The sequence below is a fragment of the Rhinatrema bivittatum genome, chromosome 4 (assembly GCF_901001135.1).
Source record: "Rhinatrema bivittatum chromosome 4, aRhiBiv1.1, whole genome shotgun sequence".
Taxonomy (NCBI): Eukaryota; Metazoa; Chordata; class Amphibia; order Gymnophiona; family Rhinatrematidae; genus Rhinatrema; species Rhinatrema bivittatum.
In genome coordinates, this window is record NC_042618.1 from 372,633,884 (window position 1) to 372,656,600 (window position 22,717).

At 41.6% G+C, this 22,717-nt stretch overlaps 1 protein-coding gene across 12 annotated transcripts in view; it reads right to left on the reverse strand.

Moving 5' to 3' along the window:
- WNK2 (WNK lysine deficient protein kinase 2) overlaps nucleotides 1–22,717 on the reverse strand; it is a 336,843-nt gene that overhangs the window by 41,563 nt on the left and 272,563 nt on the right. For all 12 annotated transcript variants that reach the window (XM_029600851.1, XM_029600854.1, XM_029600860.1 and 9 more), the window contains 2 exons: nucleotides 19,354–20,015; nucleotides 12,863–13,074 (listed from right to left, as the gene is read on the reverse strand). In XM_029600851.1, the coding sequence (XP_029456711.1) occupies nucleotides 12,863–13,074; nucleotides 19,354–20,015 (874 nt within the window). The remainder of the gene's footprint in view (nucleotides 1–12,862; nucleotides 13,075–19,353; nucleotides 20,016–22,717) is intronic.

Here is a 22,717-nt window from a genome sequence, read left to right on the forward strand (position 1 = left end):
GGTCAGTTCCATCCTCGGTGGCAGAGTCGGTGCTGAGGTCGGTGCCTGAGGCGGTGCCGGAATCGGTGCCGGAGGCGGTGCCGGTGGAGGCTGGAATCTTCGCATCGCATTCTCGATGGCCTCCTGGACCAGCCGGTCCAGTTCTGCCCGGAGACCAGGGGTAAGCATACCCGGCTCGACGGGAGAGGGAGGCTGAGGCAGGGCCGGAGGGACCACCGTAACCGGTGGGATCACGGCCCCCGCACCCCGGGAGGGTGAGGGTTTCCTCGGTGCCTGCGAACGAGACGTGGACGGTGCCAGGTCCGACCGAGGCTTTTTCTTCGGTGGCTCGGCCTGTTCGGAGGTCGATGGTTGCGGATCCTCGACGGGCCGAGACTTGTGCCGTCGATGGCGATGCTTATCCTTCCGATCTCCTCGGTCATCCGGGGAGGGGACAGGAGTCGACGGCCGAGAAGTCATCGATGGTGGACGGTCACCGGCGGGTTGGCGATGGTGGTGCAACTTCGACGGTGCCGGTTCCGATGACGTCGATGCTATCGATGGCGTTGGGGTGGGTGCATGGAAGAGGAGCCCCATCTTCTCCATCCTGGCCTTGCGACCCTTAGGTGTCATTAAGGCACATTTGGTGCAAGTCAGGACATCATGCTCACTACCCAAACATAAAACACAAACCCTATGGGGGTCAGTGATGGACATAGTCCGGGTACAATCCGGACATCGACGGAACCCCGTCGCCATGGCTTAAGGCCAAATTTAGGCGCGGGCTCAGTAAGTTCCCACAGGCCTCAAGGGCCAAAATCGACGGCCGCCGATTAAAAAAGGGAAAAAACTTACCGGTTTCCGCGAAAGTGACAAAAATTTGTCGAAGGGAGACCCCTGAGGGGCAAATTTTCTTCGGATAGAAAAATACCGAATTCCTGTCAGGAACGTGGTAAGAGAGCTCCTTTCACCGCGTGGCAACTGCTGCGCGGAAAAAAGAAGACTGAAGGGAGACCCCTGCTGGCTGCAGGGTCAGTGCCTTGCTGGGCATGCCCAGTAGGGGCCAGTCAAAGTTCTGTTTAAACTTTGACAGAAGTTTTCCGTGGTGGGCTCCATCCTCGATGTCACCCATTTGTGAGGACAACCATCCTGCTTGTCCTGTGAGAATCTAAAGAACTGCTGTTTGTGGCTCTCAGCCAAGGGCTCTCTTCAGTGGTTGGGCTAGGGAAAAAAAAAGATTAGGGAAATTACTCCGAATAATTGAGAATGAAGGCTCATAGCACCAGTTCTCAATACAGATCAATTCTGATTGAACTGGAAACCCAAAGAAAATGACACTGCCAGGCCAAAACACTCAAAAGAAAAACACTAACCATGTGCACAGTGCTGTGCCTAGACCATGGTGCCATGCGAACAAGGAAATCTGAACATTTCATGATGCCCATTTTCCTTTGATACTGAAATCTACACAGTGCATAGGAGCCAACTTTAAAAAAAAAAAAAAATGATTGGGGGTGTAAAATTACCCCCTTTACTGGACACAAGCAAACCTGCTGAACATTGGAGATGCTCAAGCACCCTCAGAGTTGGCACCTATGCATTGTTAGGAATATTAACCAACAAGGCAGCTTTCAAAATGGTGTCAACCAATGGCAAGGCAGTTTAAAAATCCTTGAAACTATGTCGTCATCTGACTTTCTTGATATTTTAACTTATTTATTTAGAAACTTTTATATACCGGTAATTGTGGGGACATCATACCGGTTCACATAATAACTGAAAGCTTGGAAAGTACATTTCAACAGGGAGAGTAACTGGGCGAGGGGGTAACCAAGAAGCAGTAGGAAGGAAAGAAAACAAGTAAGTCATAACAAGAGGATAATAAATTAACAATTTACAATTTACATTGAGTATCTCCTTGGAATAAGGGAAGGGCGGTCAACAGACTAAGAGGCTATCTTTTCTTCTTTGGAAAGAGTTGGCTTGTTGACATGCTGCTGTACTTCAAACTGAAATCAGATCTAAGACATGGTAGGTGACCTCAAAGCCAGTCAAGTTTTCAGGATATTCCCAACAAATTAGAAATCTGCTTGCATGTCAAACTCAAATATTAGCAAATTAATCTCATGCAAACTCATTGGGGACCTTCTGAAAACCCAACTGACTTTTGGGTCATCAGGACAGGTCTGGAAAACCTTAACAGCTGAAGTAACCAAGACCAGGCAGCTTAATAACAATGTGTTTTGACCTCCCAAGAAATACAACTAAATTGATCTGGCCTGTTTCTCTGTGGGAAACTAAAAGGAAATACAAACAGCAATTCAAAGTCTAATATGAAAATTACAAGCTGGAGAGGGGGTCACTGGATACTCTGCTTGCAACATAAATCTGTATGAAATTGGATGAACAGTTCAAAAGTTATTAGGGAAATGGTGGGGAGGGGGGGGGGGGGAACTGACATTACTACAGATAAAACTGACTTTGTACAAACTAGTCAAAAAGGATATTTAAATACTGTGCATTTTATGCTACATAAATCTGTAAATTGAGCAAATTGTTTTCACAGTACAAGTGACAAACTATACAATCAGCACAATGTAGAGTTGTGCTCATAAGTTTATATACCCCTGGCAGAATTTGTAAGATGTGTAGTATTTTAAGAAAATATGAGATCACTAAAACATGTTTTATTTTTTATGTGTTTCAAATTAAACTATTTTATGCATCACAGAATAGCACAATCATTAAACAAACCTTAGCAATAAGGGAAATTGTCCTGTTCAAAAGTTTACATACCCTTGAATGTTTGGGCTGATAAAATATACAAGTTGAGATGGCAGTGAAGGGGAGGTATCTACACCTGTGCCTTGATTGATTGCAATTAGTGTCTGTGCATAAATAGTTTGAGTTTCTTAACTCTTCAGAAACCATTATGCATTTCATCCAGGGCTGCCCTGACTGATTACTGAAGCACAGGAAAAGCAAAAGAACTGTGAAAGGATCTGCAAGCAAAAGAAGTTCAATTTTATAAATTAGGAAACGAATATAAAAAGATATCCAGAGATTTGAAAATGCCAATCAGTACTGTTCAAACTGATAAAGAAGTGGAAAATTATGGGTTTGGTTAATAAGCCAGACCAAGAAAGATTTCAGACAAAACTGTTTCAAAGAAGCCTGCATTTCAGTATAAATCCCAACAAAGTTTCCTGGCAGAGTGGTGTGGATGTTTCAGCATTCACAATAAGGAAATACTTGAACAAAAATGGGCTGCATGGTAGAGTTGCCAGGAAAAAAAAAGCCATTGCTGCACCAATGCCACAAAACAGCTTGCTTACAATACAAACAGCACCTAGAAAAGCCTTATCACTCCAATAATTTGGAGTGATGAGACCAAAATTGAACTTTATGGTCACAACCATAAATGCTATGTTTGGAGAGGAGTCTACACCATCCCTACCGTGAAGCATGGAGGTGCATGAGGTACAGCAGCACAGGGAATTTAGTCAAAACTGAATGCAAACGAATGCATCTTAGAAAATATTGGAGGAGGATTTGCATTCATCAGCCAGGAAGCTGCACATGGGGCTCACTTACAGACTTTCCAACATGACAATGATCTGAAACATAAGTCAATCCTGCAGCAGGAGAACGGGAAGATTCTGGAGTGGCCATTACAGTCTCCTGAACTCATCATTCAGCCACTTTGGGAGAACTCAAACATGCAATTCCTGCTAGACAACCAAAGAATTTACAGGATCTGGAGGCTTTTTGCCAAGAAGGGCGGCATTCACAAATATCACAAAAGACTGCAAGCCATCACTGATGCAAAAAAGGGGGCAATACACAATATTAAGAAATAAGAGTATGCAAACGTTTGAACAGGACCATGTTATTACTTTATTGCAATGGTTTGATTGTGCTAAACTATTTTATGCAGCAGAGGATAACTTGTCTGATCACTCATGTTTTCTTAAAATGCTACACTTGCAAATTCTGCCAGGGGTATATAAAACTTATGAGCACACCTGAATATGACAGGATATGGATGTTTTCTTGTACAGTTCTGTAAATATACAAAGTCTGCAGCAATTGAAACGCATGGAGTGCAGCTCAAAGTCTGAAGCATCCCTGCAAGCAAGGTATGTAATCAAAACATTTAGAAGGCCAATGGAAGAAAATTCAGTTGCTAAAAGATAGAACTATTCAGTGCTAAAAATGGCAATAAAAAGTAAATCTACATTCTCTTCTACAGACGTCCACTATAATCTTTAATTAGACTAACTGAACAGGCTGGCAGGACAGGACTAAAATTGAGCTACGATTATTCAATGCTACAGGGATTGTAGATAAGACAACATGGCAACTAAAAATTGATCGTCTGCATAATACCATTACAAGATGTCAGCAGAATCTTTAGGCATCAATATAGATTATGAGAGCCAACTCAGAATAACTGTTGAGGGAAAAACCCCCACAATATAAAGCTGCTGCTAAAAAGGTAAGCTAAAACAAGTGAAACAAATATATATTGTGGAAGGACTTGAAGGAAATCTGCTGGTTTGGAGATGACAAAACAGTAGTTACAACTGGCATACTTACCCAGCAAGGCCACAGCCCGAGCTGTGCCCACAGTACCCCCCCCCCTTTCAGGGATCTCGCTCTGTTGGAGCGTGACACCGCTGTGTCAGCACAGCAACAGGGGAGGTGTGTTTGGGGACTTAATGGACATGATGTCTACCTCAGCTGATTTAGGCCAGCGCTTCTTGACCTTGGCCTCTCATGTCCTCAGCATTGCTTAATCTCCTTTGCAGATCACCAGGCTCAGCAATTAAGGCATCCTGACTATCAGCACACCAGTTTCCTTTTCCTTCCTCTGTTGGGCCTGTGTGCGGCACACCTGCAAGCATTAGTGCCCCAAAAGGAGCACTGAGGTCTGCATTGGCCGCCAGGTTTCAGTTTGAGAGGCTTTGTGGTGTCAGGGCAGCATGGTTGTGCCACATTTAGACTCCCGAAGGCAATTGTTAGCAAGGTAAGTTAAAAATAGAGGGAGATTGCTTGTGATGATTTTGTGCTGTTCGGTGCTATCCGGGGGGGGGGGGGGGGGGGGATGGAGATGGGTCTGGGTTGGTAAGGAGAGCCCCAACCAGGTGGGCAAGTGTGGCTGGCAGAGTTTCCTTGTGGTATGACAAGAGAAGTGAAAAGGGGGCCCCTCAATGCTGGTGGTTGAGAGGCCTGTAAAAAATGAGGGGGTGAGCCAGAAGCAGCATGTGCAATGGTGGGGCTTTCTTCCCAGGGGGTGGCTGCTGATGCTGGGGCAATCTGCAGGGATGGCATCAGATATAAGCATCCATGTGTGGAGCCAGGTGGGTTAGCCTGCATCTGACTCCCCCCCACCCCTTTCCCCACAGTGCACCATGCTCCTTGGCTGGGTTTTACATAAGGCAGTAGTGAATTCAGCCTCCTTCAGCCAGGTTCGAAGCGTTAAAAAAAAAAAAAGTCCCCCCCCTCGACAGAGGGTTCATAAGTGGGTTAGTGTTTGATGCTTATAGGTTGGGGGGACTCCCCTCCTGCATACATATAGGGGAATCATGGTAAAGAAAGTCATGTGCAGGTTTGAGTAAAAAAAAAAAATATTTAAAATAGGAGTTGATGAATTGATAAAGCATAGCTGAACAAAGGAAATGATTTATATGTGAACCAAAACTATGAGATTTTCCTGGCGAGTGTGGGTCCATTGTAGCACCTGGGTGAGGCACGTTGCATGGTATGAATGTATCTTCTCTTTCCCCAAAGTTATTCTCACGGTCATCAGGGCTGTTGCCATGACTCCCAAAGAGGCTGCCAGCAGGAAGGCACGAGCAAAAACATCGGTTAAGGCAACAAGGGCACCCAAAGAAACTTCAAAGATGGAGCGCACATCCGTGGCAGCGCTGTTACCATGCCCCTTGGGGCAGCAGAAACAGAGGGAAGACCGACAAGATCATATATTCAGGAGCAAGCAGAGCAGCACGGCACCATCTGGGTATGCAAGGCAGCGCCTCATTAAACAGGCCACCTACCTCACCAGCAGCGGGACAGACCTAGAAGGCGTGGCAGAGCGAATCCGCATCAGAGAGCGCTCGCAAAAGGAAGGGAGCATCCCCATTATCTTCTTCCAAACTCAGGGAGGTCATAGTTGTCCTCTCAAGACAACAGTAGAGGAAACACCAATACAGGCTCCTTCCTCTGGTGATACTTCAGAGAGGGAAGCTAAGTGGGTTTTGGTAATGCAGGACACATTAAGAAAGTTTAATAAAAAGAAATGTTAGAAGAAAAAAAAAAAAAGACATTAGCAGCGTATTGGGGGAGAGGGGGTCTGGTGGTTCTAGCTCCAAAAAGACAAGTCTAAAGCAGGAAATAAAGGGCATTAGAGGATTCAATGTGTGGCATGAATTCGCTCGCAAAAGAAAATCAAGAAAAAAATTCTGAAAAAGTTCAGAGATGTATTTTCCTTTTGCTGAAGGAACAGAAGGCAAATGGCAGTGATAGAAAAGAGACTTGGGGGGGTTGAAGACAGGGAAAAGAAACCTCATATTTACAAATTGATTAGCAATTGCATTTCTGGTTTTCACATTTTCGTGAGCCTGGTTGTTGAAAGAACCAGAGTAGAACCCTTGTCTAATGTATTACCTGGATACGATTATGTGGTTCCACAGGTGTTTTGGAGGGTGGGCTTGGTTAAATTAATTTCCATAAAAGTTATGGTGGAGGATAAGTCCATTACCTGGTATCACAGAGTTATAGATCTCTGGCTCGACAAAATGACTGAGGTCCAGTAACCTTGAGAGGCCTTATGGGTCACATGAATTCAATACTGATAGGTCTTATATAGGCCTACAAGTATGGCATCATAGAAATCCAGGTAGTGGTATAGAGAGGTGTACCTGCAGGCAATTCAACTTGGGCCAGTGCTCATGGACTCCTTGCAAGTTCAAGCATCTATGCCCGAATTGCGGAGCCCATCCTGCTCCCAGTACAAGAGTCCAAGGGACAGAAGAAGTTTTGACTGCTCTGCCCCCTAACTCAGTAAAGTCACTAGTGCCAATGCCAATTAAACTTCAGGCATTGATACTGTAGCTGGAGCGGTACCTGTGACAAGAAGCAAGCATGCATCATAAGGGTTTCGCCTCCGGTTTTTCAATCCCATACAGCAGCCCCATCCACCACATAACCCTAGTTCTTTCCAGCAGCATCAGGGCATAGCTAAGAAAAAGATCAAAAGTGAGTGCACTTTAGCAGGATTACGGGCCCATTCACAGACATCCCTCTCCATTTGTGGATTGTTCCAAAAAAAAAAAAAAAAAAAAGCTTGGAAAATTCCAGCTCATATACAATCTCTCATATCCAGAAGGGATATCTGAACGATTTCATAGCCCCTGCACTATGCTTGGTACAAAAACACCACTCTGGACCAGGCATTGTCTATCAAGAGACTATGGGGAAGTGCGATTGACAAAGGCAGACACTGAGTCAGCCTTCCGTCTTCTTCCTGTGCACCTGAAAGTTTCATTTTCTTGGTTTTATATTTGGGGGTAGTCATTACTTCGATAAGTGCATGCCCATGGATTGTTCCATCTCGTGCACATACTTTAAGAATTTTAATACCTTTTTGCACTGGGTGGTGGAGCAAATCACAGGCAGCAAAAGCATTAATATTGGTGAAGGCAACAAAGCAGAGACAATTTCAGGTGCTGTTAGGTCTTCTCACTTTTGCAAGTTGAGTCATTTTATGGGCAGGAATTTCATCCAGCATTTAGCCTTAGCGACAGCTGGGATGGCAAAGCATCACCAGTTTATTAGAGTAACACGAGCTATTACGAATGACTTAGGCATCTGTTTATTTTTACAATTATTTCATGGTGTGTGCTATGGCCTTCCCCTCCCATCTCCAACAGCAAGCTGGAGCTGTTCACTGACATCAGGGGACGCAGAGTTCGGAATTTAAAGTGTGGTGCACAGAGGCATGGCCTGGGGTTGGCATCAATGAGGTTTAACCTGAGATATTACTTTCCTGGAGCGGTTTCTGTTGTGTCATTACACATTTGGGGTGACAAGTTATGAGCAAAATCTGTAGTGTTCAGATCTGACAATGTGGCAATTGTAGACACCATTAACCGTTTATCAGCTAAAAACAGAGGGTTTTGAGCCTGATCAGGGGAACTGATGCTGCAATGCTTAATTGACATTACATTCTGAGCATTACATGTACCTGGTGAAAAACATGATTGCTGATGCCCTGTCCCGTTTTAAGTGGTGACGTTTCAGATACCTGGTACCTTGCGTAGAGGCAGAAGCCATAAGGCACCCCCTCCAAAGCAGACCTGGGGAACTTGGGCAAACAACATATGGGACATGATCAACTCCCTAGCCCCGAGTACTCAGAAGCATTCCTTCAGTGCCTGGAAGGACTCTCTCGCATCTGTGCCTGCCTAAGATTAACCCACACTATTTAGTATATTCTTTTTTGTAAAGAAAAATGAATGTCCAGGTCAGCAATGATATGCCAACTGCCAGGGATCAGTTTTTTCTCAAAGGCTTTCTGGGATCCTAGCCTATCTACTAATTTCATCATGCAACGCACGACACACGGGTGGGTTTCCGAAGAGATTTGTATTCTAGATAGGAGTAGCCCTATTTACGTATGAATGCTTGCACCTGCTACTGGATATAGTCATCCTTAGATGCTATAATGCTTTTTTAGCTTGCCTATTTTGATGAGTCTTCTTTGGCCTTCTGAGTAAGCGAATTGGTAACTCTGTCCTCTGCAGCTTTGAGACTATGCAATGTCTCCTACAAGAGTGGTGTTGCTGATCCGCAAGGATAAGACTGCCCGGTTAGGGTGGGATAACAGGTGGTACTGAAGTGCCTTGCAAGCAATGAGAGTTGCCCAGTTAGACTTATTCAAATATATGAAATTAAGGCCTCAGGGAGGAGCTTTTCTTCTGATCCACAAGGACGACAGTCCTTTGTCAAAGTACCAGTTCTTGAGAATTCTGAAGTGTGTGGTCAGCTTAGGTTAAGACACATCAGTGTACAGTACACATTCATTTTGCATAGGAGCAGCAACTGCAGCAGAGCTGAGCTTGCTTCCACACCGAATCACGTCCATTGGTGGGTGGCAGTCTAAGCGACAAGTTATATATTAGACCTTAACTTGCTGAATCTTGCATCTACATTCCATAATACATACCTTATTTTGCTCCAGAGGTAAAATTCAGGTATCTCACCAAATATGGATTTGCAGGCATGCATTCACACATTAGGCCCATAAGAGAACTTTAGTGAAATAATTGGGAGAGCACGGGGGCCTGTCAGCCAAAAAGTGTATCACTAATGTGGATGGGTCAGCGTGGGATGTGGTGGGACCAGTTAAGGCTGTTGCTTTTACAGATTAAAAGACTGCATGCCTCCCCTGGGCCATCATCCACTTGCATGACTTGCAGTATGGAACTCGTGCAAAAATTCCAAAGGATTGCATATCTATTGCCGGGTTATTCCCAGCAATTCCATCATCCCACGTAGGGTGTGGTGTGATGAGAGATTACATCATGCTGTTGACTGAACCCACAAAAAATTGAACAGATGGATGCAAAAATTTATGAATACAGTTGGGGGATCATGTATTCCATACATTACCACTGATAGAAAGCTGTCCCGGATTGTTCTGGCCGGATGGGGTGCACCTGATATAGGACTGGACATATTTAATAATGATCTGAAGGTGGTGGTATAGGGTTTATTGTTCTCCTACAGCCGCAATGAGAGCGGGGAGCCCTTGGCAGGCGAGGTTTCTCTGCGTCAGGCCATGACAGGGGTGCCTGCGCACATCCCATATCTGTTAGTACGTTAACCACCTTGGACAGGGACATGCTGTAAAGAATTCTTCCCGTCTATCACGTAACGTGTTACATGAGTGAAGTTTGTGTTGAGAGTGCGCTTCAATGGCCACCCAAAGTGGATCCTAAAAGCAACTGCACTTCACCGGTCACATGAAGAATATGGTGCTTCAACAGACTGGGATCTCAGGGCAGAGAACGTCAGTGGGCATCAAGCTTTGGCTTAGTAACCCCCATACCTTTGTTGCTTATGCTTTTCCACAGTGGGTGCTGGACTTTTGCAGCCAACACCCTGTTGGATGGTTCCTTAATGTACTTGTTGTGGGGTTTTTGTGCGATGCAGAGGGGGTTACAAATGGAGGCACAGTCTAAAACAGATTAGAACATGTTTGCTAACTTGACTGCTTGTATTAATTGCTGCAGCCTTTATTATAAATCATTACAATATTGTTTTGCTAAAACCTCTCTTACCTTGTGTTACCTGGTGTGTTAGGGCAGGGCAGGGCAGGGGGAGGGAGGGAGGTTTGCCTAGCATAGGTAAGGGCAGGGGTGCTATGTTGGTACCTGGCTGGCACTATGGATACAGAGGAGAAATGGAATGGTAATGTGATTGGAAACTGTACTTCAATCCAACAAACTCATGCATTTACAGTACAAAATATCATTAGTTACTTATTAATTAGGAAGGCAAGAATTGGCAATTAGAGATGTTAAGACAAAACAGATGGATTTTACCTCAAGCATATGAAACATTCATGGATTTTCCCCAAGGTGCATGGCAAAAATCTTTTGGATATTTTTGCTGTGGGTTTTGGGGATATTTGTGGAGATCAAAGCAGATTGTGGGAGCATCTAGTTCTCCCCCCCTCCCCCAAAGAAAAGGTTCAAGAACCAGTGTGCCAAACCATTAAAATTTCCACTGCTTCAAATTAGTTGGCTATCTTCTAAGAATAAAAAGCTTTCAATATCTAGTGGTAGCTACCAAATAGAAAGGTGACCCAGACCATCTGATCACCAGAAAGCTACCAGTCAGTATGATAAAGGCAAAACAGAAGGGAAAGCTAACAGTTTTTCATGAGCATCAGATGATTTATCACCAACAGAAAAAAAATCAGGGACATTGGCCTTGTACAGTTAACAGGGGAGACCCCACCTCTAGGACCAAGGTCTGCTAGGGAGGTTACACCTTGAAATGAAAGAGGACAAAAGCAGTTTGGGGGAGGAGGGTTTACTAAAATGGTACAGGCTTGCAAAACAATATTTACAATGAAGGAAAAAAGCTAAAAAAAAACACACTTAAAAAAAGAAGGGGAAAAGGAGGATAGGATAGGATAGAGGTATTCAAACATTTGGCAGGCTTCTAAATAAGTACAACTAATATATCAACCCTAGGAAAAGAAGCTGAAGGACCAAGGGGTCAGGATGTGAAGTTGGGAGCCAACACCACAGGTTGTTCGGTATATGCATTGTTTTGTTATAATACTAAATACATGCAGTGCTAAGCTCTAAATAAGAAAACAGGAATACAATTAGAAAATCAGCACACAGTAAACTGACAGGGGGATTCTCTTCCCCAAGAAATGTACAATTTGGATATACTTTAAAGAGCACTGGCAATCACTGAAGTACATCCTTCTGGTAGCACTCTAGAAATTAGTAATAGCAGTAGTAAAATTAATGTATCTTACACCTAAGGCTATTTTTTCATGCTGCCATAAATGTCAGAGTTCATGATGGGAAGTTTAGGGGGAGATTTCTTACTGGTTAAGTTACTCAGCAGTAGCTTATTGTTCCTAGATAGTGGTAAAATTCAAATGCAAAAGAACCCCACCACCTCTATTTTACGAAGATCTTAGACAAGAACCAAGCCAAATGGCAAGACAGAACCTTACATTTCATGTGATCCCATTCACCTAGGCCAGTGCTCCATTTCAAATGTCATGGTGTTTTCTTACTCTGAAATACACAGCACTTTCTAACCAATGAGTATATTTATAAAAATCAATATACAGTGGAATTAACCAATTACTAGAGCCACATTAAAATGTTTTGTCATTTAGCAGGTATCAATTCAAGAGAAATCCACTGTCATAATATTTAGACACTTTGAAAAAAGCCAAAGTGTAAATGTTATATATATAGGAGAGGTTCTCGTATGTTAGAGCTTTAGAATCACTCATACGTAAACAAGCTCAAAATTTAGTTATTGGTCTCAACTATCTTGACATCCTGCAATCAATGAGAAATTTTCTTGCATTTAAAAATTCTTAAATAAGATAAGGTACTTATCTAATTCATCAGGCTCATCTCCTGCGGCACAGCCAACTTAATTTACCCAACATAGGTCCCGTGTTTCGCAAATCTCTTCAGGGGTATAGAAGTGAGTTGGCGAGTTTACTGACTTGCACTTGTACTCCTGCAGACTGGTTCACATTTATGAACGGTTCTGAAGCTCTAACATATGAGGGTCTCTATTATACATATAGTCTCTCTCCACTTTGGCAGTTTTTTTTCCAAAGTGATTATTTTTAACACCAATATTAGGTTTTTGTTTCTTTAGTATTGTTAAATAAATTTAGATTCTGCGTTACATGATCCCTCTTTATAGAAAGAAAGTAGTTCCTGGCAGTCAAGAGCTTTGTCTACCCAATTGCTCTTGCCGACAGACAGCACAGACCCCCAAACTCAATCTCCATTCTTCTCCCTGCCTTACCCTTAGTACTGGCTTCTGTAGCTGTCTCAAGAATTAATGAATTTGATCAATCTTTTGGTTACTATCCTCTAGCCATAGGCCAGTCTGGGAATCAATTACTGCATTACTAAGAGGGTATTTTCCTCATTTTGTCTGAGGCTCCCTCCTGCAAATTGTGACCCCTTGTCCTTAAACTTCATTTTAAATTGAACTGAAATCTGTAATATATCATTAACTTATGGCAAGCTATAACATTAAGATCTCACATTAAACCATACTCCCACCCTTAACAAGTCCACTACAATCCTAGACCTACTTGTATTCGCCACATTTTTCAGCTGTTGTACCAGTGGGCTTAGCAACTTCCCTGCTTTTAATTTCGTTTTACTGATTCTTCGGCGGCGGCCACTTGGCGGGGCTGCGTGCAGCAATCCTACACCGGGGGGCAGTGGTTTCCCCAGTCGGAAGTAGAGCGCCTCAATTTCTGTCTTCTGTTGAACTTGGAGCTCAGAGATTTCCTTCATGTGTCTGAGGAGGCAAAATGATCTGTAAACCTATGCAGGACTCCTAGATACAAATATTACAAAAATGTAAAAAACAAACATCTTCATGCGGTCTGCAATTTAAGAACATTTGGGTTTGATGTTCCTAATATATGGATATTTAATTTACAATGGCTAAAGTAAATTCACTGCACGCAGGTGAATAAGGTAAAATATTTCAATATATTTTGGTTTGCCTTTCTAGATCTAGGAATTGCTAAATTTTTCTCCTATTCTGTGTCTATAGGGGGGGGGGGGGGGGGGGGAAGCATAGCAAATAAGTCCTTGAGTAGTTTCCTTTTATGACAAAACCTGCTGTAGCAGACTGAAGTCCAAATAATTGTACTTATTCCTTAGTAAAATTATGCATACTAATTCTTTTATAACAATGTTTGTTCCCAGCCCACCCAATTGTAAAGACCTGAAATGTCCTTAAATTTATGTTCATGCAAGGATTAGGATTTTTTATTCTTAATTTCTTGGCAGAGTCAGGATGCTTTTCAAAGCCGAGTAGCAGCAGTGTGAATAAAGAGCGAGCAACGTTAAAGAGTGACAACAGCATAGATTGTCACGGTCTCTCCAGGAGGAAGAGCTGCATCAGAAAGCCAAATAAATTGTGTACTGTATGGGAAAAATATGCAATATCACATATTTAAGAAAATGTAGCTAGGTTTTCCTTCTGCATTCTACTCCCACTTTTAGATGGAAAGCATTCAAACTGCTGTGCTTCAGTTTGAGTCTTCTCTCTCTGCAGCTCATGTCACAGAAACAACTCACAAAATTTTGTTTAGATGTGTGTCAGTATTTTTTTTAAAGCTAGATTTCATAAGTATACACTAATTTAGCTGACTTAACAGGGCAATTTTCTCTCTTCTAAATATTTCAGAAGTTTGCCAAATTAAGTTACACATTCATCAAGATCCAATGTGCTCGATTCCAAGGCTTCACTGTCTTGGGGTATTTCATTAGTCAGTCTGCAGTTAGACAAATTTTTACAGTAATTACAAAAAAAAACAAAAAACCCTGAAATGGGAGTAGACTATGATCATTTCAAATAACCCTCACTTGGTCCCTAATGCAGCAACTTGAGTCAAAGCAGACGTCCCTTCAGGGTCATCAGGGTGCACAAGCAGCAACCCTTGACATCATGTGATGCCGCCAGGCAGAGGAAGGAAACCTCATGAGGATCAGTGATAGACATGGTCCTTGGGCACTGGGTGCATCGGCAGAAGCCAGACGTGGCCATGACTGGGTGAAAGAAATGGGGAAAAAATGATGGCAGCATGCGTCTAGGGAAGAAAGGCACAGAGGTACAGTCACCAAGGGGGAAACAGTGTGAAAAGAAACTTACCCGAACACCAAAAACCCTGAGTGGGGGATACTATGGGAAGGCACTAAGAGGGACTCAGTGAAAGACTTTCAGAGAGACAACGAAAAACCACAAAAGTTTTCCACAAAGCAAAAGGCCACAGTTTTAGAGCTTAATCCAACCATGAGGCTGACAGCTCTGCGGAAAAAAAAAAAAAAAAAAAAAAAAAAAGACCGAAGAGAAACCCCGCATGGACACATGGTATAGGGCATGTTGGACATGCTCAGTGTGCCTAGTCAAAGTTTATAGAAACTGTATCATAAGTTTTTTGCATTGGGCTCCATCTGATGTCACCCATGTGTGAGGACTACCATCCTGTTTGTCCTCAGAGAACATAACAAAATGTCACCTTGGGCAAGTCACTTTACCCTCCATAGCCTCAGGTACAAAACTTAGATTATAAGTCCTTTGGGGATAGAGAAATACCTACAGTACCTGAATGTAACCCATTTTGAAGCACTGAAGAAAGTGCGAAAAGTGGAATATAAAAATCTAAATTAAAAAAATGGCTTTCCAGGGTCATTTGCCCAAAGGCAATACAGAAGCTCCAGCTTTCAGCTAGAGGTCTAACATTTCACTGCTGTAATATGCTTAGCTACACCAGCCTGGGAAAACTTCCTACAGATTCTTTAAAGCTGGGTCAGCTATACCTATATGCACACAAGGCTACCAACAAGTCTCTACGTGAAATAGTACAATCAACGATTGACAAGATAGTACAAACACCAATGCATTAGTAATGTGTTCTAACAAAAACTGATGCCAGATCAAGACTACCAGGTCTATCTAATGCAATAAACCTAGGTGTTTAAAGAACATTTATTGGTCAGTGTAAGAAGATAGATGTTCTGGAAGGTTTTCTTTATGTTGAATGACTATATCTACAGCTCAATGAACAGCAGACAGCAAATATTTCAGTCCCATATTCTGGACAGTTCCTGTATTTGCAGGATAGATATGCACATAAAAATACTGCTTTTCAAATTTTGAAAGACCCAAACCCCCACTTCACCCCCCCAAAAAAAATTTTGTATTTCATGATGCCCAGTTTCCATTCTTAGAAACATTTGCATATCCTTATGACTATTAACCAATGGTAGAGTAGTTTTCAAAATGGTGGGAAATGGTAGGGCACCTTTCAATATCTTCAGTAGCACAGTGTGATCTGACCTCCCTGAAATTTCAACTTTTCTTTTGCACAGAGACTAGGCTTTCATGACAGGTTGCTATATTTCAAACTATCTAATCAGGAACCTATTGGGAGCTTTACAAATTGTTGACATCACAATACGCTCTGACCTTCCTAGGATTACAAAAAAAAAAAAAAAAAAAAAAGCATGTTTTCCTTTAGAAAATGTAAATAAACAGCAATTTTAAGTAAGTGACTGAGTGTGGGGTGAGTATGAGTGTGACATGACAAATACAAGCCATGGATTGGTGGGTGCTTAGTGGCAAAAATTTGAATGAAGTTAGGTGAATTCAAAATTTATCTGGTGAGAAGATAAACATGGAGATTTTATATGGTCAGCTTCCCTGTAAGAAACTAACCTAAAAGAAAATGTCAGATTAAGACCATCATGTCTAGCTAGTGTGCTCAATTTCCCTATCTACTGCAATATTGTCAGCATCACTTGATTTCTATCTTTTTCCCTTGTTTGTTCAAGGATTCCATATTGGTCCTAGATCTTTTTGAATTTTGCTGTCCAGTTTTGTATCTATTACATCCGCTGGAAAACTATTCCATGCATCCATCACAATATCTGTAAAGAAATCTTTAGCTACTAGAGCCTACCTCATTCCAGTACCACATTATGATCCTTTGATCTAAAACAAAGGAGAAAGGTGTGCAACAGATTCCTTTGGATCACTCGTCATACAACAGAAAAAAAAACCCCATGCTGACATAATAAAAATTATATTAAAAATATATTGATTAAAACTGAACAAAGGAAAAGACATGAATATTAACCCGACTCAGGCCGAGTTTCACTCTATTTGGAGCTGCTTCAGGGGCTACAAAGAAACAAATAAAACAAATACAAAAAAGTATAAACATATAAACATAAATATAAAAACCATAAAATGAGGAGGGGGGGGGGGGGAAGAGAGACATCCCAGCTGCCAATTATTTTCTTTATAAATTAAACCACGATTCACTGCCACCAAAAGATGCTGAAAATTTAGAACAGCCAGCATGAAAAACTCAAAAAGTGCAAAACAGCAGCCACATTAAGTCCAAAAAACATTATATAGCAAATGCATAAAGAAAATTCATCAAATCAACACATTGAATGGTACAACAGGTTAAGGTGGTCATCACATCAAAAAAACCACTGACCATTCAGTATCATGGCTCAGTCCATCCAGATATTCAGACTGCAATTCACAGATCCAGCATTGTTCACACTGTATCAAATAAGACTGGAAAAAAATCCCTTTCTGGTGGGTGCTTTATTACTACCTCAACAACAAAATCTAAGATCTGGGACAGCATGATGCATCTCCAACCAATGTGTCAGCAGAGTTTCAGTATGGGACTGGAGAATACAGCTACAGTGTTCAAAGATCCTATTCTAACATTCAAATGGTCTTAGCCACAAAGTAAAGAACATGGGCATATGACAGACTATCCCTGTAAAACAGCAATTTCAGGCATTTCTGAGTTTATATACCTTTCTGACAGAAGTATAAATTCAGATAGTGCACAGGTCACAGGTCAGGCTTGATACTGGCCAAAGGGAGTGTCCTCCAGAACAGGGATTGAGGATGGCCTGTAAGAACACATTTCAGACACCGCCAGAATAGCTTTCAAATTTTTACCCCAATGGAATACCTTTCCTATGTCCTGTCCACTATCAATTTATACATCTGGATCTTTTAATTGCAATCTCTATGTACGGACAGACAACTACCATATTGAATAGTTGACTTTGATGTGACAACCATCTAACCCTACTGTACTGCTCAAAATTTTAAATTTGATGAATTTTAATTATGCGCTTGTTCTATAATGATTTTTGACTTAATGTGGCCGATTCCTTTGCATTTGAGTTTCATGCTGTTTTTATTCTAGTTTTACAGCATTTAGCTCAAATTTCAGTGTCCTCATAGTACCCTCTATTTGGGGCAGAGAATCATGTGGTTTCATTCAGAGAAAATTCTCATTGCACTTGATTGGTTTTATATCACACGACTAGTTTGGCATGCTTTTAGGAGGTTTTTCTAAGTTAAAAAGCTGTTTTAGCTGGATGCTTGCAGAGTAAAACTTTATAATTCTCTCAAACATGCTAAAGGAACATTAATGGTGATATATTTGTTTTATATACTTTTTGCTGTATTTAGCCTGCATTCTGTGATTCATCCTTTAAGTTATCTATCATTTGTTCATTTTACAGATTGTATTGTCCTCCTGATTCAGCCTTGGGGCAAAATATGGATCATGTCAGGGTACTATTTGTTTGTCATTTCTACCTTGATGGAAATTTTTAGATATTAAGGCTTTTTCAAAGACATTTTTTATATGTTTGTTATGAGGACTGATCCAAAGGAATCTGATGCACAACCTTCAACTTGGTTCACAACTTAGTGTGATCTTGTGACTTCTCCACCTATTCGTTTATGCTATGCTGTTGATTGATAAACCATTTTTCATCAGAATACTTGAGCATTTATACCCTGGCAGTATTTGACAGTCTCTGGGTTATTTCCCAATCTACCCAGCTTGGTATATTCTTTACTTACTTAAGTCTTACTTCCAAGCTAATGATGCAGATTTGATGCCACTTCTCTCTCTCTCTGTTCTGGACTCCCTCTACTGTGTCCCTCTGCAGATACATTCTTGGCAAATGGATACAACACTCTAGATGAGATCTCACCAGTGAAGCATACAGAGATATTATCACTGCCTTTTTCAGCTGGTTCTCTCCCCCTATGTAAATTAACATCCCACTTACTCATTCTTGTCACAATGTTTGACCTTGGAGATATCAGATATGGTCACCTCCTGATCCTTCTGTCTAGTGAAAAATACCTCACAATTCCCTCCCCCACCACGGTGTATTGCTCTCTTGCAATTCTGTGCACTATACAATTCTGTGTTTCCAACATTTTTCACAACTGATCTCAGTCGCAGGGTCTAAAAACTTTGGAATTCTGTTTAATAAAAATATTGCTGAAGACTTAAAATTCTTCCTGTTTAACCATCTCTGGCAAGACAACCCCAGTATAAACCTTAAGAGGCACTTGCAAAGAAGAATAGGAAAACTAGGAACAAATACCTGTCGATCAAATGTTGCAGAGTCTCAGAGTTCTCAGGAAATATATGTACAATTTGTGCTCAGGACAGGAAGGATTATTTTTACTGTATCTTTTGCAATATGATGCCTTGGAACAAGGACTGTAATTAAATTATAAATGTGGCATATTTAGTATAGGAATTGACAAACTGGCTCGGAGTCCATCAAATTATCATTTGAAAGAGAATCAGCTGGCAAAATAGCTACTAGACATTTTGAAAGAATCTAGTTTAGACAACTTACAAAATGCCTGTGAATCTTCCTGACATTGGGAATCAGACGTTACCTTAAAAGGTGAACTCTAGGAGCCTATGCTCCTTCCCCCGGGGGGGGGGGGGGGGCTTGTATTAGCTATAGGTACCCTTTAACCTCTCAGTGAAAGCCTGTAATAGCTTAGTGATCCATACTGAGCTAGGGATGTGTAGTAAGTACCTCAGCCAGGGTCAGGAGGAGTCTGGAATGAATGACCTTGCCTACCTGACCAAACTAAGGAGAAACCAAAATAAATCAGGTGAAGTCACCCATCCCTTAGTTTCTCCATATTTTTGTTTTTGCACAATATCTTCAACAGGCTCTGAAATTACTGCTATGCCAAACATACTTCTCTCTCAGATTCTGTAATTCTTTCTTCATGTCTGCATCTTCAAATTCAGAGTCATTGTCACTGCTCATGTAGGAGGACTGGGAGTGAAATGAGGTTATATTGATAGTAGGAATCTTTGTAGAAGGTTCAATCGGAGAATCAGGACTTTGTGCATTGTTCTTTCCAGATGCATTAAAAATCACAGCTGCCCTTTTCATTAAATCATCGGTAGTGCCTTTGGTTTCCACAGAGAGCTGAGCAGTACTAGATTTCCCTCTGGGAGACTCATCGCCAGAATCACTGGAAGCATGGCCAGAAAGGTTGGCATTAACAGGAGATGTGCGTGCCAGAGGAACGGATTTCTGCACAAGACTAGGCGGAGGTCCATCGAAACAGACATCAGGTGGTGCAGAATATCTTACACCATGTGACAAAGTTAGGGCCAGTTCGTCCTGTGTACTGACCACTGAAAACCTGCCAATAGTTTTGTTGTCACTCTTTGGGTCATCTTGCTTTGTATAAGAACCACAATGAATAGATCTAGTCTTCTGTTTCCTTACTTCCACATCTCCAGTAAAGATCTGTGGAGAACTTTCAGACTCATTTGAAAGGGGTCCAGTTGCTTCATGCTTTCTATGAAACTTCTGCTTCCTAGAGGGGGATGACCGTGCACTGATGACCTACAAAATGGAAAATAATTTTAGTATAAGTGTAAAATGAACTCCACAGTAAAAACTGTTCAAAAATGCCTACAGCTTAAAAAAAAACCAAAAACCAAAAAACAAACAATTTCCATGTTTCTCCACTTTTCCAAGAAAAGACCAAGGCAGAGTAGAAACATAAAATGAAACAGGACATAGAATACCTAAATAATTTAAAGCCACAAAAATTTAAACTGAAACATATCCCAATAATAAACTGAATACTAAGGTCCCTGTTAAGTTATTTTTCCTTGGAATTTCAATGTCAAAATAAAAAAAAATCTATGGAAAAGTATTTCCACTATTTTTTCTCCTGTGTTATAACAAAGTAATTTTTTCTACTTATTTTTCTGTTATAACATTGAAATTCCCAGGAAAAATACAATTGAAAATGATGGTCCCTAACTATAAAATAGGGAAAGAAACTATTAGGCAACTCAAATATTAACAGCATATGAATATTGCAAATAAAGTATTAAGTCCACAACCAAACGAGCACCACTAGCACTCTATATATATCCACGCCAGAAATTGAGTGCTAGAATAAAGGGTATACAGTCCCAAGAATTTCAATTTTAAAGTATCAGAAATTTTTATTGTTCATTTCGGCAACTCCACTGTATATATCAATAATTGTTGCAAAAAGGAGGGTCCCCCGACACGGTCCCGTGTTTCGCCAGGGGCTGCATCGGGAGGGACGCACAAAAGAGTTAAATGAGTACTGTAAACAAAGCATAAACATAGGACCGTGTTAGAATAACACCAGTGCCGTACATAGTGATTGTCATAGCAATACAAAACATACAAACGCTTACCAAAGTAAAGTCTTCAGGGTAACATAGCAGGGAGCGCGTTCCACATAATTAGACAGGGAGCTTTAAACCTGTCAAAGGGCGCCAAAACTTTTTACAGACCAATCAGCTAAGGGAATAGCCCACCAATCAGAGCTGCGAATTCCTGTCCAATCGGGAGTTAGATGAAATGCACCCATTCAATCTCTTTGTTGAGCCCCGCTGGGGCAACCGTGTCCAAACGGTCAATCCAGCGTTGTTCACACTGAATCAAGTGAGAGTCAAAATCACCTCCACGGGGTAGGGCAGGAACCACTTCAAGTACAAAGAAAAATAGATCCGATATTGTATGAGATGAGGACATCCAATGATCAACGAGAGGGGCTAAAGCCCTAGCATGTTTAATATTAGAACGGTGCTCGATCACCCTAGTCCTAATTTGTCGTCTAGTCTTGCCAATGTAGAGTTTTGCGCATGGGCAGCGGATAACATATATAACACCCACTGAACTACAGTCAGATGAACCGTATAAAGTGTAAATTTTTCCGGAACTGGGATCGGTGAAACTTGTCATTGTAAAGAGTTGATCATTCCCTTGAAAACCGAGGTGGATACAAGTATTCAAGCGATTCGTACTGGTGCTACTTCATTGGAAGCTTTTGAGCAGCAACGCACTGAATTTAATGTTAATCTAGAGAAATTTAGGAAAGAATTGAAGGCGGTCAAGTACAGCAAGTTTCAGAGGGACAGTACGGATTACACCAAGGGTTACGTATACAAATGGATGAACCCAAACCGTGTTCAGAAAAAGACTGTGACCTTCGCTCAATCTTCCTCGGACGACTCCTCGGGAGAAGACGTAGCCATGCCAGTTCAAGTGCATTCCGCTTCCTCTGTACCCTCATCTGGACAATATGCTTCGATTGCTACTTTTTTAGATTCGGGACAGATACCCCGCAACACTCGGGGTTCCAGATCTCGGGGGCGCCCTCAGGCCCCTCAACGTACCACCCGGACTCGACAACAACAAGATCCATGGCAATAGACTAACAATTTTTAATTTATCATCTAGGACTTTGTCTGAAATTGAGTTGAAATCATTGTCTAGGGGCTTGTCATACGTTCCCACTACCAGGGGTGACCCGTTTGATTTACAAATACATCTGTTTAGGTTTTTTAGATCATTGAAACTTAAACTTTTCTTTCAGGATTTTCAGTTCCCGAATGATGGGTCTTTAGTGTTTACAAAATCCAAATGGGTTCCCCCAGGCCCTCCTGACCCTATGCTGACGGTATTTGAAAAATTGATACAGCGTGATTTAAAAGAATTATTCCAGACCCACCAACACATTTGTTATAACTTGTCCAAAGATGAGAGACTTTCACTCTCCTCATTGGCCGAAGACCCGTTGATTACTATAAAACCCGCTAAGGGGGGTGGGGTCGTAATTATGAATCGTGTTGACTATAGATCTGAGGTATATCGACAACTCAATGATCGTACATTTTATTTACCTTTACAGGCAGATCCTACGGATTCACTGAAACAAGCCATCACCTCTGTAGTCGATGAAGCTTTGTCAAATTGATACATCACTTTACGTGAAGCCAATTTCCTTAAGATTGCTTTTCCTGTCACTCCTGTCTTTTATGTGTTACCTAAAATTCACAAAACTCTCGAAAACCCCCCAGGCCGTCCGATTGTATCCGGGATGGGATCTGTCTTAGAACCACTTTCACAATTTGTGGATCTCTTTTTAAGACCGGTTGTCCCACAGATTAAATCATATGTTCGTGATTCTGCCCACCTTATTCTTTTGCTTAATGAATTACAGGCCCCTACACCTCCATGTCTTTTGGTCACCTTGGACATCACATCACTCTATTCCA